The 19,701-nt window shown below is 35.1% G+C and overlaps 2 protein-coding genes across 2 annotated transcripts in view; both read left to right on the top strand.

The window, feature by feature from the left end:
• The window catches only part of LOC116746884 (A disintegrin and metallopeptidase domain 3-like), a 92,865-nt gene extending 88,277 nt beyond the window's left edge, over positions 1–4,588 (top strand). The window contains exons 16-17 of the mRNA XM_032618653.1: positions 2,322–2,405; positions 4,366–4,588. Of these exons, the coding sequence (XP_032474544.1) occupies positions 2,322–2,346 (25 nt within the window). The 3' untranslated portion in view covers positions 2,347–2,405; positions 4,366–4,588. The remainder of the gene's footprint in view (positions 1–2,321; positions 2,406–4,365) is intronic.
• Positions 4,589–13,642: 9,054 nt separating this feature from the next.
• Positions 13,643–19,701, top strand: part of ADAM2 (ADAM metallopeptidase domain 2) — a 96,539-nt gene continuing 90,480 nt past the window's right edge. The window contains exon 1 of the mRNA XM_032618651.1: positions 13,643–13,649. The gene's annotated coding sequence lies outside the window, so the exon portion shown is untranslated. The remainder of the gene's footprint in view (positions 13,650–19,701) is intronic.

Below are 19,701 nucleotides of genomic sequence, written 5' to 3'. Positions count from 1 at the left end.
TTTAGCCACCCTTTCCCATCTTGCCCTTTCAGCTCCTCTTCCTGTTTTTCCGTAGGACTCTGAGGCTGCAGCTCCTCTAAAGCAGTGTAAGGCTGATCAGCTAGGCTCTCCCCTTTGCCACTGTGTTCCCTGTGGTTGCTTTCTCACTTCATGTCACCCAACAGTGACCTTCATTTTCTTTCAAAATCCCAGGAAGTCCTTTACTCTCTCCTCTTCTAATTGTCTCTTTCTGATTTTCCTTTACTCATTTATTGGGAAAAGGGGGGCTATTGTGAGCGCCAAGTCTGTGAATTTGAGGCTATTGTCTGTGAATTTGAATTGGAATCATTCTCTGGTTATTTTAAAAAGTCATCAAGGATATACTTTATGTTCATTTGTTATTCTACAGTGTTCAGTTGTTTGCAGAGAGGTTAGATAGTATAGGCTTCTTTACCACATTCTCATCAAATGTGGGTCCTTTGTAAAAATCAGTCTATCAATTGATAGATAAGAAAAGAGAGAAAAAGAGATTTTATTTCTTATCTATCAAAATAAAGAGTATGTCTTCCTTGTCAACTATAATAAAAATTATAAATGTTATACTCCTAAATTTAACACTGTAATATATTAAGTGAATAATATATTACATGAAGATAGGCATTATTCCAGCAATGCAAGTTTGCTCAATATTGGTTGTGATAGAAGGCGTCTTTGAATTGTTTATTTAGAAGACAGAACAGGAGTTTATCAAACTGATTGTAGCTCATATAAATAGGTGAGGGGTATTAAGCATATCTTCTTAACATAATCATTTCAAACTTGAAGAAAATGTCTGGGGCATGTAATTGTCCAAAAAATAGTTAAGCTAATCAATGACTGAATAAATAAAATTAACTGTCTTTTCCTTACCCATTCTTATGCACAGAACTGTATGAAAACATGCTCATATAACCCAAGATTTTCTCCGCAGGAAATATTTTTTTAGTTACATCAAGGATTTTTTTTTTTGAACTGTGATGTGATTTCTTCTGGGACACTATTAGTGTTTCTTTTTTAAAGAGGGAAATCTTATGTGTTAGTTAATATTTAAAACACTGTCCCAACCACTGACCAAGGCTAAGTATTTTCATAGTATCTTTTGCTTTTCCTGTCATTACAAAAGAGCCAGCTACAAATCGATCTGTTTAGCTGAAAGAAATTATATCAGAAGCATGGTTCTTAACTTTTCCTGGCTTATTTTTCTCCTAAAAACAAGCCAGGGAAGTATGACTGGTATTGCCTCAATGACAATGTTAAGAACACTAGAATGAAAATAGTTTTGTGGACAGGTAATGCTGGTTTGTCCAACATTTTGTTATCCTTGCTGGCTTTATCAGAGCACTTTCAGTTAATGAACAAGCTGATATTTGTTCTTTCCTTAATTAGCAATGGTGATAGAAAATAATGATACTTTTAGACTATTCATCAGATAGGGGGTATTCTACCAGATACTTAAGAAAATCTATCAGATAGTAGATTCTCCCGAAGATAGTCAAATTAAATTGAAATTTGGATAGACAAATATTAACATAGAGTCTACATAGAAATTAGGTTAAATAAATAAATAATTAAGATAATATCCTATATTTAGTGAGCATTTACTGTGTGCCAAACACCACTTTTGTTCCTTTATCTGTAGCAAGCTATTTCACCTTCATAACCTTGCGATAGTTATATTATTCCAAATTCAAAGATGGATAAACTGGGGTAAAGAAGATTAAATAAATTTCTCAAGGTCACCTTTCCTAATGCAAAAGATAAGAGATATGGTCATTAAAGTTGGGAAAAAAATGTAAAAATGACAGGAACACTGGTATTGGGCTCTGTGAGTAAAGTAGTTCTTGTACTGAATATTGGTTCTGTCAGTCAGTGGTGGTGTGACCTTAAAAGTATACATTTAATTCTCATCAAATATAAAATGAGGATGAAAATATCTCCTTCACAGGGTCAATATGAGTATATATTATAAAAATATATAGAAAGTGCAAAGACAGATCCTAGCTCATTACCAACAGTCAATACAAGTTGGCTATTTTTGTACTTACACCAATTAATATCGATAAATGCCCAGTTCTGCTCCCTCAAGGGAAAAAATGGTTTCTGATTCTCAAAATACGGTATTTGATAAGGTAACAGCACACCATTTGACTCCAAGTTCTTTTATTAGAATGAGCAGATCTGAAATCCAGATTCAACTGAGGTATATATATCTTGTGCATCTAATTTTCATACCAAGTACAATTGTTCAACTCTTGACTTTAAATTAAAAATTTTTGTCATTGGTGGTTGTTTTCACATTTTAGTTTTGTAACAGAGGATCTTGCATAGACGTCAACGTCAGCACAGACGCAACTTGTATCTCCAAAATAAAGTGCAATGGACATGGGGTATGTATAATGGTTACTCTCTAAGTATAGTTATTTTGATTCATGTCAATAACATTTTTCAGTATAATAATGCTTAAAATTATTTGGGGTGTAGAAATATATTTGGAAAATTGAAATCGAATAAGAAAAGCAGACTGCATTATTCATACGTGTATATGTGATTTATGTGTTCAGTCAGATCATATAGGCTTCATGAGCAAATAATTTGCTTTGAACTTTGTACTAAAATTCAATACGAAACAATCTATTATCATAATGTTAGATTAAGATTATGAAATTTTGGAAATGAGCTCATTAAGGATTACACATATACATTTATACATACATAAAAATATTGCTTATAATTGAGTGTATGTGTATTGATAAATATTTAAACACTCACACAATATATATTATACATATTACTTATAATCTCATATTTTTATGCCAGCAGACTTTCTTGTTCATTATGATCTGCTTCATCCTTGAACACCTTCAATGTGTTTCCCTGCATGTCTCTTCCTTACTATATTTGAGAAGTTATCCACTGATGGACTTTCAGATAATGTTAAATTTTTACTTAACTATTGTAACTAATGGTACAGTGGACACTGTTATACCTTCACCTTTGCACTTTTATCTGACTTCTTAAATTGTTAGCAGTGAAATCTGATGAGCCAAATATATGTACCGTTTAAATTTTCATTAATATTATATTGTCTTCAAGAAATATTATACCAGTTTTTGATCTGACCTGTCATGTATAAAAATGCATATTTCTGGGCTTCCCTGGTGGCGCAGTGGTTGAGAGTCCGCCTGCCGATGCAGGGGACACGGGTTCGTGCCCCAGTCCGGGAAGATCCCACTATGCCGTGGAGCCGCTGGGCCCGTGAGCCATGGCTGCTGAGCCTGCGCGTCCGGAGCCTGTGCTCTGCAATGGGAGAGGCCACAGCAGTGAGAGGCCCGCATACCAAAAAAAAAAAAAAAAAAAAAGCATGTTTCCTTATATTCTGGTCAGACTAGTTTCTCTGTCTTTTGAATCTCTTCAAACATGCTAAATCCATTGTTAACTTGCATTTCTTCAGTAATTAATTATACAGTCCTTAAGTATGTATGGTCACATTTTCCATTTGTATTTCTATTTGTCCATCCATTGTGAAATTATCTACCAGGTTATAGAAATTTTGTAAACTTTGTAAGTTTTTCCAAGCATGTCTTTGGCTTTAACTGTGTGGTTAGTGCCTCCTGCCATACTGATGCTTCCTATTTTATATAGTAATCCAGGAGAAAAGTGACCTGTGTGTCTTTTAAAAATTTTTTCTCTCCCAGATCACTTACATGTCCTATTATTTACAGTTTCTTTTCTGTTTCTTTCCTCTCTTATTTAATTTTAATTAATTTCTTGTTAGGTTTTTCACGAACCTATTTCTAGATTCTCTATAATGTTTCTGGCCCTTCTTTCAATTCACCCACCAGATCACATTTATAGATATTTTCTAGCCTTCCTATTTCTAGCCAAATAAATTTTGCTATCTATGTCTGATTAAGAATACTTCTCCCTTTTGTTTTTCCCCATTTTTTTTTTTTTGGTAAAAATTGGCTCTTATCATGGCTAATTTTTTTGAACTAGCACAATTCATAGTATATTTAAACTCCCACTATTTTATAATTTCTAGCTTCATAATTCCTATGCCTTTCTAGAATAAGACATTGCAGTTGTATCAGAATAGTATATACTTTTATTTAAAAGTACAAGAGATAAATAAGAGACAATCTGTGGGACATTTGAAAAGATATTGCATGAACATTATTATATTAATTTTTAATTTAAGAATTGCTTTCCACATTAATATAAAAAGCTACCTATAATATAGTAAATTATAGTACTTTAATAATTTACATTGACTAAAAATAGCAAATAATGTGTTTAATTTCTATCATATACATCAAACGCACTTTTAAAATTCGGTTTTGGCTTTAGGTTTGCAATACTCTCCATAACTGTCACTGTGATGCTGGATATGCCCCTCCACAATGTGAACCAATGCCTTCATCACCAGGAGGAAATATCAATGACGGGTTTTGGCTTACATCAGGTTAGTATCCAGATCACGGTACTCCAACAGAGCCGTCTGCACTTAGAGGAATAGTATACACCTCCACGGTCTGTGTGGCTGTTGAGCACCTAGCATGTGGGTAGTGCAACCAAGGAACTAAAGTTTCCATCTTATTTCACTTTATTTAATATAAATTTAAATAGTCACTTGTGATTAGTAGCTACTAAATTAGGCAGTGCAGCTCTAGATCATATTGTCAATCAAAATTTTGTATATGGTTTAAATTCAAATCTAGACATGAACACTTTAACAGATCTTCTCTTAATTTTAACAATGGTTTCCAGAACTTTTCTATTTGTACAACAGAGATTTCTAGATAGGTATAGTTAAATGATAGAATAGGTGATAGTTTTATTATGTAGTCTGTATATTCCAAGGATGTTAACTGTTGTGATGTGCTAGTTCACAGCAGAGTTGCCTCTTTCAAGTTTTAACTCTACTACTGAAAGGTAAAAATAATAAAGTCTTCTACATCCAAAGTATATGGATAGTAGATGGCACAAAACATTTTTTAATTTATTTGGTGAACATTCGTGAACAACTGTAGCATGTTTGATTTTTCTAAACTTCACAATGTGAAACTCTCAGAACACTGTAATTCCATTAAGGTCTTTCCATCATTTGTGCTTCTGTTTTGTGCCTCTGTTTTTATTTATTTTATTTATGTATATGTTGTAAACCTGACAATAGAGCATTGTATTTGCCTTAAAATAGCCAATGAAATGTTAAAGAATTTTAATGTAAATATTTACATTTATCCCAACCTATTTACCATTTTCTAGGGCTTTTCAATTCCTCCAGCACATTCAGATTTCTGTGTGGGTTCATTTCCTTTCAACCTGTAAAACTCTCTTTGTATTTCTTTTTGTGTGTACCTTGTAGTGATCAATTGTCTCAGCTTTTGTCTTTAAAATGTTTTCATAATGTCTTAATTTGTGAACGGTATTTTCACTAGAAGTAGAATTGCTTCTTTCAGCAATTTAAAGATGTAATCCCATTGTATCCTGTCTTCCGTTTTGTGATGAGAATGCAGCTGTCATTCTTATTATTCATCCCAATAATATAATGCTTCTTTCATTCCTTGTCTGAGTTGCGGACTTTTACTTTATATCTTTGATTTTCCATCGTGTCACTATGGTTTACCAAGATGTGTATTTCTTTGAATTTATCTTGCTTGGTTTGGCGAGATTCTTGAATATATAGGTTCATGTATTTCTGGAAATTTTGAAAAAATTAGTGTCTCTTTTTTAATATTTATTTTTTATTAAGAATATTTTGCTTTTTAAAAAATGTTCACACAGTAGCCTTCACTCTGTGGTATATAGTTCTATGAGTATTGAAAAATGTATGTATTCCGTTCCAGCCACCACAGTCACGATGCACAACAGGTCCATCGCCTCAGATCCTCCCTGTGGCTGCTGCCCTTTGTATTCATCTCCCACTGCCAGTTCCTTGCAACCAGTGACCTGTCACTATAGATTTGCCTTTTCCAGAATGTTCTGTACAACATACATGCATTTGAGATTCATTCTCATTGGCATATGTTTTTTTTTTTTTTTTTTTGCGGTACGCGGGCCTCTCACTGTTGTGGCCTCTCCCGTTGCGGAGCACAGGCTCCGGACGCGCAGGCTCAGCGGCCATGGCTCACGGGCCCAGCCGCTCCGCGGCATGTGGGATCCTCCCGGACCGGGGCACAAACCCGTGTCCCCTGCATCGGCAGGCGGACTCTCAACCACTGCGCCACCAGGGAAGCCCTGGCATATGTTTTAATAGTTCATTCTTTATTACTGTTAAGCCTCCTATTGAAAAGATGAACTATATAGTTTGTTTATCCATTCACACATTGTAGGGTATTTGGGTCGTTTCTAGATTTTGGCAATTTTGAATAACGCTGCTGTAAACGTGCACATAGGCTTTCGTCTGTATTTAAGTTCTCACTTTTTGATGGGTAAATACCTAGGCACTTCTGTCTATATATAAGTTCTCACTATAATACCTATAAGTGAGATAGCTGGATTGTTTACTCAGCGTATTTTTTTTAATGAGTGTATTTTTAATTTTTTAAGAAACAGCCAAAGTGGCTTTACCATTTTCCTTCCCTCCATTCATCTGTGAGAGTCCCAGTTACTCTGCACAGATGGTCCACACTTCACAAGCATTTGGTATTGTCATTTTTGGTGGTTTTGTTTGATTCTTTTGGCCAGCTTTAGATGTGTAATGATATCCCACTGTTATTTTTAGTTAGCTTATTATGTTGAAATAATTATACACTCATAAAGAGTTGCAAAAACATTTAGAGGGCAGTCTTACAAATACTTTACTCAGCTTCAGTCAATGTTAACATGTTTCAGTACTACAGTAGAATATCAAAACCAGGAGATGGACATTGATGAAATACACAGACCTTACCACATTTCACCAGTATACATACACTTATCTGTGTATACGTGTGTGTATGCATTCACATGTGCGTATATTTAGTTCTATGCAATTTCACCACATGTTCAAGTTTGGTTACGCACCATCGCAATCAAGATACAGAACTGCATCATCACTACATGGCCCCTGATATTGTTACTCCTTTATATAGCTACACTCATTCCCTCTTTCCCCTTTCCAAACTTTTGGCAACCACTAAACTGCTCTTCATCTTTCTAATTATGTTATTTCATGAATGTCATATAAATGGAACCATGTAGTTTGTATCTTTTTCAGGTTGTCTTTTCCTCTCACTTCATTCCTTTGTATTGATGACTAGTATTCCTTTGTATGTCTGTAGCATATTTTGTTTAATTATTCACCCATTGAAGGACATTGTGTGGATGGCAAGTTTTAGTTATTATGAATAGATCTGCAATGAAAATTTGTGTGGAAGATTCTGCATGAAGATAAATGTTTAATTCTCTGGGAAGCATGGCCGAGAGTGCAGTTGCTGTGTCTATGGTAAGCCATTTATAATTTTAAAAGCAACTGCCAAGCTTTTTGCAGAGTGGCTATATACTGTTTGACATCCCCACCAGTGATGAATGAATGGGTTTTTTGCAGCCTTGCCAACATTTGAAGATACCACTATTTTTTTTTTGCCATTCTATTGGTGTGTTTTAATATCTCATTGTGTTTTTAATTTGTACTTCCCTAATGGATAATGATATTGAATATCTTTAATGTGTTTATTTGGCACCTGCATATCCACTTCAGTGAAAAGTCTGTTCATATCTTTTTCCCATTTGCTAATTGTATTGTTTATTAAATGTTGAGTTTTCACACAAACATCTATTTTGTGGGATTTGTGATTTGAACATATTCTCTCCAAGTGTTTTTTCTCAGACGAAAAGGGTTGTTTTTCCAATTCTTATTTTGATAAGCTCTTCTTTTCCTTCTTGGATCTATGCTTTTGGTGTCAAGTATATGAATTCTTTGTCAGTCTTAAGTCTTGAAATTTTTTGCTATGATATCTGTAAAAGGTATAGTTTTATGTTTTATATTTAATTCCATGATCCATTTTGAGTTACTTTTTATAAAGGGTGGGAGATTAATTTTCCAATTTATGGGTGTCAGATTGTTCTAGCACAATTCTTTGAAAAAGCTGTCTTTTGTCCACTGTGTTGATTTTGCACCTTTGTTAAAAATTAATTGGACATTTTTGTGTTGATTTATTTCTCAGATCTCTATTCTGTTCCATTGATCTGTGTGTCATTCCCTCCACCAATACTACACTGTTTTGATTATTATAGTTATAGGGTAATCTTGAACAGCAGGAAAAGTGAGTCTTCCCATTTCATTCTTCTTTTTCAAAATGGTTTTGGCTATTTTAAGGTTTCTCCTTTCCATATACATTATGCTTGTCTATGTTTACAAAAAAATTTTGTCATGATTTTGATGCAAATTGTGTTAAACGTATGGATCAATTTAGGAAGTTTCACATTTTTATTATTTACTGTTGAATCTTCCTGTCTATGAACACAGTATTTCTTTCCATTTACATATCTTCTTTAATTTCCTTCATCATAATTTTGTAATTTTCACCAGATACTGTACCTTTTATTATTTCATATTTGTTATTTCACTTTCTTTAGAGCTACTGTAAATAATGTTGTACTATAATAGAACATATTTTAATTCTATATTTATAAACACCAATTAAAATGATTAATCAATGTTTATCACTCCTACATCATCTAACTCCTTTCAATCAACTTTGCATGTATATTTGTCCACTTGTGAATCATGTCAAGTAAATGTTCATGCCCAAATGTAATAAAAGGTGAAAAGATACTATCCTAGACCTTCTTTACAATACAGAATGTTCTAGGTATTTGTGACAAAATATTACATGCTGAAGTATGATTAACTGGATGAGAATATCATATTTCCTTTTTGTTACTAGAAATATTCTGTTCATTCATTGATTCTTCAGTTGGAGGAAAATTATGATAGCATCGTCCACTCTGATGACTTGTAGTATGAGATTTCATTTGGATGATCAATATCAACACCACCATTATAAAGTTTAAAAACAAGAGCCCTGGAGGGGTTCTTTTGTACCTTCCTGAAAGTTGATATATTACTTGGGCAACAAAATTAGAAAACTGAAATTTGCCAATGGAAAAAATAAGGAGTCCAGAAATAAACTCTCACATATGCAGTCTAATGATTTTCAGTTAGGGTGCCATGACCACTCAAGGGGAGAAAGGACGGTCTTTTCAACAAATAATATGGGGATAACTGGATATCAATATGCAAAAGAATGAAGTTGGACCCTTACTTACACCTTAAAAAAAAATTAACTCCAAATGAATCAAAGATTTAAATGTCAAGAGCTAAAACTATAAAATCCTTAGAAGAAAACAAAGGGGACAATATTCATAACATTAGATTTAGAAATGATTTATTGAATATGACACTGAAAGCACAAGCAACAGAAGAAAAAAGTAGATAAATTAGAATTTTATAATTAAAAACCGTTGTGCATCAAAGGACACTATTGATAAAGGAAAAAGCTAACCCACAGAATAAGAGAAAATGTTCACAAACCATATATCTGATGAAAATTAATATGTAGAATATGTAAGATATTCCTACAACTCAGCTACAAAGAAACAGAAAATCCAATTAAAAATGGCAAAAGACCTGAATAGACATTCCTTCAAAAAAGATACATAGATGGACAATAAGCACATGCAAAGTTGCTCAACGTCACTAATTGTGAGGGAATTGCAGGTCGAAACTCCAACTAGACACTAATCCAAACCTATTGGGATGGCTATTATTTAAAAATTTCAGAAGATATCAAGTTCTGATGAGAATGTGGAGAAATTGGAACCCCTGTGCATTGCTGGTGGAAATGTAGAAGTGCTGCAGCCCGTGTGGAAAATGGTATGGTGGTTCCTCATAAAATTAAACATAGAATTCCATATTATCCTGAATTTACACATCTAGGTATATACCCCAAAGCACTGAAAGCATGGACTCACAGATATTTGGACACCCATGTTCTTAGCAGCATTATTCACAATAGCCGAAAGGTGAAAACACTCAAACGTCCATCAACAGTATACCCATATGGTGGTATATACATACAATGGAAAATTCAGCTTTAAAAAGGAATGAAATTCTGACATGTTTTACAATATGGATGGAACTTGACAAGCTTATGCTAACTAAAATGAGCCAGTCACAAGAGGACAAGTATTGGATGATTGTGCTTTTATGAGGTACCTACAGTAGTCAATTCATAGGGACAAAGTAGAAAGGTAGTTGCCTGGGGCTGGAGGAAGGGGGACTGGTAAATCGATGTTTAAAGGATTGAGTTTCAGTTTGGGAGGATGAAAACCTTCTAGAGTTTGATGGTAATAATAGATGCACAAAGCTGTGAATGTACTTAATGCCATTGACTGTACACTCAAAAATATTTAAAGTAATAAATTTCATGTGTTGAGTATTTTACCACAGTAAAGCAAAATTGTCAGGCAAAAATTCCATTTTATGACATCACCAAAAATAATACAAAGTTTAGATATAATTTTATGGAAAGAAGTGTAAGATATACACTGAAAGCTAAAACTACATTATTGAAAGAGTGATCTACATAAATGTAAAGACATCTCCTGTTAATGTATAGGAAGACTCAATATTGTTATTACTCCAGATACTCTCAAAATTGATCTACAAAGTCAACACAATCCTTAACAAACCCAAGCTGTCTCTTTTGCAGAAACTGAAAAGTTGATCTTAAAGTCTTACAGAAATTCAAGCAACACAGAATAGTAAAAACAATCTTGAAAACATAGTTTTCAAGAAAACTTGAAACTGAAAACACAATTCCAAAACATATTACAAAGCTAAATAATCAAGACAGTGTAGTACTGTCCCAAGAATAAGGATAGATATTTAGTTCAATAGAAGAGAGAGTCCAGAAATAAAGCTTCATGCTAACAGTCATGGATTTTTGACAAAGATGTCAAAACAATTCAAAGGACAAAGGATGGTCTTCTAAAACAGTGGTGTTGGGACAAGTAGATATCCACATGCAAACGAAGTTAGATTACTGCATCACAAGGTTCACAAAAATTAACTGAAATTGGATCATAGATCTAAGTGTAAGAGCTAAGGTTATAAAACACTCAGAACACATATTAGTAAATCTTTGTGACCTTGGCATAGGCTGTGTTATCAAAGACACCAAAGCACAAGTGAAGAAAGAAACAATAGACTGATTGAATTTCATCAAAATTGATAACTTTTGTGCTGCAAATGATAACAACCAAGACAGTGAAGGACAAACTACAGAGTGGGAGAATATATTTGTAAATATTATATCTCATAGGGGACTTGTATCCAGAATATATAAAGAACACTTACAAGTCCATAATAAAAAGACAAATAACCCAATTAAAAATGGGAAGGGATTTAGGGACTTCACTGGTGGTGCAGTGCTTAAGAATCTGCCTGCCAATGCAGGGGACATAGGTTTGAGCCCTGGTCCGGGAAGATCCCACATGCCGTGGAGCAACTAAGCCCGTGCGCCACAACTACTGAGCCTTCGCTCTAGAGCCCGTGAGCCACAACTACTGAAGCCCGCGCACCTAGAGCCTGTGCTCCACAACAAGAGAAGCAACTGCAATGAGAAGCCCACGCACCACAACGAAGAGTAGCCCCCACTCGCCGCAACTAGAGAAAGCCCGCGTGCAGCAATGAAGACCCAACGCAGCCTAAATAAATAAAGGGAAGGGATTTAAATAAACACACCTCCATAGAAGATATACCAATGGCCAAAAAGCCCATGAAAAGATGTTCAACATCTTAGGAAAATGCAAACCAAAACCACGAGATACTACTTCACACTCATTAAGATAGCTATTATAATAAAAAACACAGGCAACAAGTACTAGTGGGGATGTGGAGAAATTGGGATCTTCTTGGTGCTCTTTTTACCACTACTGCTCAAACTCTGGTATCTCTTTTCCACTCTCACCCCAGTAAGAGCTGCTGTCTAATTAGCTTCAGATTGTCTCATACTATGTATGTATATATACACATATATATTCCTTATCCTTCTGCCAAGGACACCTGCAAGGATCCCCTTAACAGTTTTGGAATCCTTAATTTCAGAGCAACTTTCTGTTCAATGCTGCACCCTTCAGGTTCCCACCATTTCTTCTGCTGTGAGCTCTGTCTTCTGCTCCATGGGAGTGATGTACTTTGCTTAGGACTCCAATTCTCTGTTCTGAGATCAGCAAATTATCCATAGGTAGAATTGTATTTCCACAAAATCAACATCATGTTTTCTTTTCTTCAGATATTTTAGTTCTGTGTTCCCTGTTGACTTCCAGAAACCATTTCCTTCATGTCTTATCCTGTTTCATATTTTTATTATTTGACACATTGAATGGAAAAATTTCATCATGCCCACAAGTAGAAGCTCCCAATCTTTCTTCCTTAGGGTAATGGATATCTCCCAGTTAATCTAATAGTGATCTCTTTAATCAGTCTTTGGGGTAATTAACCACATGAGAAGGAAGCTCCACTTGCAACATGATAATTTTAGTAAAGATGGATTAAAGGAGAATGGACCTTTTCTGATGGGTGAGGCCAGGAAAGGAGAGCTATAAAGTTGAGTTCTACCATAGCATGAGAGTGCTGTATGTTTGATTAGTTTCAATATTTTTGCATATATTTGCTAATTTATTTCTTATAATACATAAAACTTCCTAAATCACTTTAAGGTAAATTACTTCTAATCAACATATAGTTGGACTGTGTGTGTGTTTCAACATCACCGATCCTTTTGTCTTTTTGAGGGGGCATTAAACTCATTTACACTTAACATCCTCAATAGTTGCTTTGGTGGTAATTCTGATTGCTTGATATAGTTTTTTGTATTTTAATTGGTTTATTTCTTTTGCTTAACTGGACCAAGTTTCCATAGATTTAGTTTTCTAGTTTTATGTAATGTCTTTATAATGCCAAGAGGAATATCTATTTTTCTAATTAGTACAGTCAAAATTAAAACAATATCACTTTATACATCTATTATGTAAATTAACCTAGTCTACTATTTTTTTTTAAATTAGCCTCAGTTATATCAATAATTTTCCATAAATAATTTTTAAAATAGTTCTTTTCTTTTTTTGCTCTATATTTAAAATGGAAGAACCTATTAGGTGAAAATATCAATCTAATGTGTTCTAAGTAGCAGTTCATAGAAGGGAATATGATAGAATAAAATACATTAGAAAGTAGCACATAAATAAATATTAAATATACATACAAAGGTTAAAAATAAATTTTATATATATATATTTGACAGAAATATATAATGCACTTTGGGGCATAGTCACAGAATATTGGAAAACACTTTTAAATGTAAGTTTATTAACTCTATGATTATATTATTTGAATTCCAAAGTTTTATAATTCAAATTATTAATATGCTTTGAATACCATTTTTGAAAAAGTTAAAAGGTACTCTTATGTTTTCAGGTAAAAGTACATACATGTTGGTAACACGACATGGTGCTTCTCGAAAAAACGGCCTTGTGATCAGTTTCTACGTTTTCCTGCCTTTCCTCATTTTAATTCTCATCATTGCTCTTAAATGGAATAAAATGAAGATATTTTGGAACAGAGAGGGTACAGTAAGTGAAGGGTGAGTAAACTCATTATCTTTAATATTTAAAATGATTTAGGAGAAAATTCAAATATTATTCAGAATATTATAAGTAGGGACTCTTGGATGGATTGGGTAAATGTTCAGAAACATACCAAATTTTTTGCAGATTTCAGGCAGGTGGGTAAGTTTCATGTTTATATAGGCCCAGGAACAACTGAAGTAACTCAGTAAATCCTCAGTACCTTTCGAATAGCAAGCCATGTTGGCTGTAACTGCTTTAGAAGGTCTGTCTACTTCCCAAGCAACCCTGTTTCCTTGCACTGACATTCACTTGTGCCAAGAAGATTAATAGAGACAGAGCAGCATAGAATAAAGAAGGTGAAGATTAATAGAGACAGGGAAGTACAGAATACGGGGAAACTGAGAAAATATAAGATGGCAAAGAATGAGGGAGAGAACACACATAGGATACTGCCCATTTTACACATAATCAATATCACTCATGTGTTTCTAAAATTAGAATTAAGTCACTTGAGCAGCTTTTCCATTTTTTTTTTGTTTTTCTTGTTTTTTTTTTTTTTGTAGAGCAGAACTTGATTAGGTCTTTTTTTTAATGAGGTATAATTAACATATGACATTATATTAGTTTCATGTTTACAGCATAATGCTTTGATATTTGTATATATTGCAAAATGATCACCACAGTGAGTCTAGTTAATATTTGTCACCGTACATAGTTAACAAAAATTTGGTTTTCTCCTGATGAGGACTTTCAAGATCTACTCTTTTAGCAAGTTTCAAGAGTGTAATTCCTTATTTTAACTATAGTCGCCATGCTGTACATTATATCCCCATGACTTGGTTTTTTTTACAACTGGAAGTTTGTACCTTTTGACCCTCTTATCCATTTTGCTCACCGCCCCCTCATCCCATTTTTCTGGCAACCACCAATCTGTTCTCTGTATCTGTAAGGGTGGTTTTTTTTGTAGATTCCTCATATAAGTGGGATCATACTTTGTCTTTCCCTGTCTGACTTACTTCACTTTCATACTGCTTTTTTCTTTACTGTAACAACAATACAAGCCACAATTTGCTTAGTGAATACTTAGGAAAATGAGAATGCAGAAGCAAGGGTAAGGAGGTGGGTCTCGTTTCTTCATTGTAAAGAAAATCATTTTTGTTTCTCATTTGTGTAGCCAGAGACAAAATAATGATATAGAATTTCAATCAACACCTCTACTTCCCAAGTTAGTTAATCTTATTTATGAACAAGTTAGCAGCGACCAGGTAATTCAGGGTAGTCTTCTGCATGACTCATCAATCATTCAACTGTTATAAACTGACTTAATTGAATGATATCTGGCATGTCTTCCTGTGCTCTTACTTAAGACATCTTGGGCAAATCTGAATAGTTGCAAGCACTCGACCTGACTTTGGGAAGAGATGCTAGAGTAAGGTACCACTGATCATAAAGAACAAAGTCTGCTCATGACAGCCTAAATTTTAGAGCAGCAGTAGATGGTTTCAGGGCTGCAAGGGCAAGAAATGATGTGGAGATGAAACACAAAAGGGTGGTAAGGAACTGGATGGTTATGAGCTAGGCCATTGTCTCCATCACCCAAAGCCTTTACGGTTGACATCATCTCTTCTTGTGCATGTCCATTCTCTCCAAGATGACTGCTCTGCTTACACATGGCCCAGAGCACCTATCTCAACTCTTTCTAGTTTCATTTTCAAGTAAAAATCCCAGTAATCTGCCAAAACCAGTGCCTGTTAGTTCATTTTCTGAAGAGACAGAAGGAAATAACTGTGCAAGTGTATCTCATTTCAGCCAGTGTTCTGTCTGGATTTATAATCCTGAGTTAGGTTTTCAAGCCTGATGTTATCATCTGTGGCCAAAGAATTGTAGCCATTTAGTAGGAACCTTTACACCATGACATTCCTCTTCAACAGGAGCTGTGTATAGGAGCCAAAGTATAAATGGAGGCTGTATAAATACCATAAAGTGTAACTAAGCATAGCTAATAGAGAGGCCTCATTAAGGACCTCATTAACAGAAGTGAAATAATAACTATTCATGTAGGTATTTGATAGAAAGCATATAACTGAAGTTATGATAGTTTAAGAATTTACGTGTAAATTATCTGTTTAAATTGGAGAAGCATTATCATAGATATTTCAATATTCCATCTGGTCTTCCATGTAGACAAAATAGAGAAAAGTAATAGATGGATTTTTACTTTGAAATTTTAAAAATGCTTAACATATTTAAAATTTAGTCTAACCTTCGGGAAAAAACAAACGCTAGAATATATGATCCCTGAGTGGCATATAGGAAGCAAAGTGGATATTGGTATATATTAACTGAGTAATTAGGACAAATCTAGCTTCATTACTTTTCTTGACTTTAAGATTACAGTGTTTCCTAACCTTAAAAACAGTTGTTACTTTTAAACAGGTCTCTATCAGAAGACAGCAGTAGGAACAGTAACAGCAACCAGTTTTAGAGTTAAAGTAAAAGAATCAAACTATTGACAAAATGATATAATTCATTAAATACTTAAAACAATATTTTTAACAGTACCTCAGTATAAGGAAGATATTATTCCCATATTTCATCATTTTGACATCTATTTGTTGCTATCCTATACTAAAACAAAGCATTTGATGTGAATTTTATTTTATACTTATCTAGAAACATTTAATGTTAACTCACATTAGCCACAGATTTATTAACCAACATCTTTGTAAAAAGAAATGACTTTAAAGGGATTTTTAAATATTTTCTTAAAATATTTATGTGCAATCATGCATTTGATTGGTAGATTTAACGTTCTAAACAAGAGGTTTACACAAGTTTTCTCCCAACACCTGTGTTTATTCCTCACTGCCTCCCCGGTTATTGTTCTCCTTATTTTATTTCTTTTAAACTTTTTCATTTTGTACTGGAGTATAGCCGATGAACAACGTTGTGATAGTGTCAGGTGCACAAAAAAGCAACTCAGCCGCACGTATTCATGTATCCATTCTCCCCCAGGCTCCGCTCGCATCCAGGCTGCCACAGAACATTGTGTTCTCCTTATTTTAGAAATAAGGAAGCGGACATAAAGAATGTAAATAATTCCGCACATGTATAGAATTTTAGTGAGTTTTGACTTTGAGTTTGACAACCAGACGCCAGGGTTGAAGTCTTAAGAGCTCCACAATTTTGCCACGTATTTTCTGATACAAGACTGGTGATGGGGAATGGAATTTACACTTATTGAGGACCTAGAGGATGCCAGGCAAACGCTAAATACACTCACCCTCCAAGGCAGAAGAACAATTCTTTACCGTCAGTTGGGATAAAGGAGGCTTCTGTACATGTCGTTCAAATTTCTAACTCATGTGTAAAGAAATCGTGATATTTGACATATTAGACTTATCCCTGGAAGTAAAGGAAAACAATCCAAAACTCATCTAAGTGTGAGATCCTGAGATCATCTCTTTACTTACCTGCCACATCTGACTTTGATGGAGAAAAAAGTCAGTGGGTCTCTGTTTCCTTATCGGCCACCAAGCAAATCATTTATGACTCCTGTCCTCAATGTAAAGTAGTCTTATTTCTGCCTAGACCACCCTCTCCCTCTTCTCTGATCACTTTACTAAAGGCCCGCATCTTAGGTGAATATTCTGGCCCTCGGCTGTCTTCTTCTCATGTCCTCCGTCACAGTTCCTTCATCATGCTGGGTGTCTTCACCTGAACTTCTCACCTCCACACAACTTCAGTCATCTTCTCTTAGAGCGGTACAGTGAGCACGCATCTCCCCGGCTTTCTCCAAGTCTTAAGTCGTAAATTCAATATTTTGCTTTCTTTTACACTTTTTTCTATTTTTCACAGTCATCTCCTGCCACCAGTACTTTATGGTTATAGTAAGGTCTTGCCTCAAGAATTGGACACATTCGTCCGATAAACATATTTTATAAGTTGGTACTGAAAGGTGATTCTTTATGGGGAAGGTGAGAGAAGTGGGGCTAACTGGGCAGTTGGCACTGAAGGAGGAACTGGGTGGCAACTTTAAATGTGGCTGACTGAGTAGGCCCTAGGGAGCAAGTGACGTGTCAGCAAGGAATTGGAGGAGGCGCAAATAATGACCTAGTTTAGATATTTGAAAGGAGTCACCTGACATCACCATCAGCTCACAGAAGGCTTCTATCTAAATGCAAAGGATACAGTACAACAAGAGAGGGTGCCCGCAAGCACTGTGGGTCAGAGAGGCGCCTGAGCACAAGGTCTCAAGGTTCCTTATTTTAAATTTTAAAAAGCCCATCATAAATCCCACTGCCCTTATCTCAGCAAAAAGTGAAACCAGATATTCAGGCTTTTCCACAGGTAAAGAGAGAGCTTTACCATTCCAGCTGTAAACCAAGTCTGTCTTAGACAGACATAGAGCTGGCAGAGCAACCCATGCATATACCTGGGCAGGAGCTTTTCAAGCACATGAATGATACAATGAAAAAAAAATGTCAGGACTAATCCAGGAGAGAAGGGATGTTACCTCAGACCAGGGATAGTAAAGATGGTCTTAGGAATAAATTTTGAAGGTGAACCAACAGAATGAATTGAGAGTTTGTCTGTAGAGTGTAAGAAGTACTTAAATGATGTTCATTGCTACACAGCAGGAAGATAGCGAGGCTACCATGTAAAGCCAGACCTCTCTGTGTCTAAATTTGTGCTCTTAATATATTTAAAAATTTATTTTAAAATGTACGGATGTTGAAGGAGAAAATCTGCCTAGGTAACTTTGAGCCAGGACCAGTGTCTGATATGCCACGATTAAAAGGTTACATTTCCTCATAGATGAATGGAACGTAGTTGAAGTATTTTTGACGTGGTAAGGGAGGGATTTAGCAAGTTATGGTGTGCTTTTTACAAAATTCACAGGGATAAATTAGGAGAAAATTCAGTCAGATTCAGTCAGAACTGGAGACTAGTGAAATGGAATGCACAGGAAAAGTGTGATGAGGGCAGGATTGGTTAAGACGGAAAGAACAACACAGTTTTCAGAGACCTAACAGGGGTAGACTTGGTTGAAGTGGTGACTGGATAGATGTATTTGGGTTAGAATAAAAGAGAACTACAAAGACCAACATTTCTGACACAATGGATAATGACAGGTTTTACTAATGGCGTGTTGTACAGCAGCTGAGAACCAGCTTGGTTTTGGAGCCATGAAGCGGAGGGGAGTAAAGAAGGAATTTGTTCTGAACATGTGTGTGTGGGACACCTGTTGGAAATGCACAGAGGAGTGTTGGGAGTTCTCCTCCTCTGTAGATAAAAATAGAGAAAAGAGCAATTATTTCCTTCTTCACATATTGTATTGCTCTTTTTCTCTCTATTTCCTTGTTCATGACTTAGAGTGCATGTAAATGAGACATATATAAATAGCAGTTTATAGCATTTCCTTTTAATGTGGCTATCGCAAATGTTTCTGGAAAAAATCAAATCAAAGAAACAAAAAAAAACTTGGGTTTACAAATTCTGTAGAGCAGAAGTATATATTGTGACAGTATTAGCTGTCTTATATTAATTAACTGATATACCTGTAGTTCTGTAGTAAAATTAGACAACTTTTATTAACCATTAAAAATGTAGCATTTCCTTTTTCTGTATTTCTTTTAGAATGGTAACCACACGATACTGTCAAAAGCCCTAATTTGGAGAAAAGATATTGCCAAGAAACACACCATTAACTGGCCTGGTTCACGAATTTTAAAAATCTGCTTTTCTCTCCTTTTGTGATGGCTTAAAACTTTGAATTTCAAAAACAAAAGTAAATCCTGCGAGTGAAAGTATGTCGCCTTGTGTCGATTCATTCTGTTCTCGAGCCCAAGTTTGTGTGCCCGATGCACACTGAGGCCAAACAAAGGGAAACGTCAGTGTTTGGAGCAGAGAAAGGTTTACTGCAAGGACCAACCAAGGAGAACGGACAGCTCATGCTCAAAAGGTGCCAACTCCCTGATGGCTCTTGGGGAAGAGTGTTTATAGGCAAAATTTGGGGCAAGGGGCTGCAGGGTATGGAACCTTGCCCTGATTGTTGTTGGTGAG

Source organism: Phocoena sinus, chromosome 21 (genome assembly GCF_008692025.1).
Source record: "Phocoena sinus isolate mPhoSin1 chromosome 21, mPhoSin1.pri, whole genome shotgun sequence".
Lineage (NCBI taxonomy): Eukaryota > Metazoa > Chordata > Mammalia > Artiodactyla > Phocoenidae > Phocoena > Phocoena sinus.
Note: the sequence above shows the minus strand (reverse complement) of the source record. Positions and strands in the feature narration are given on the sequence as shown.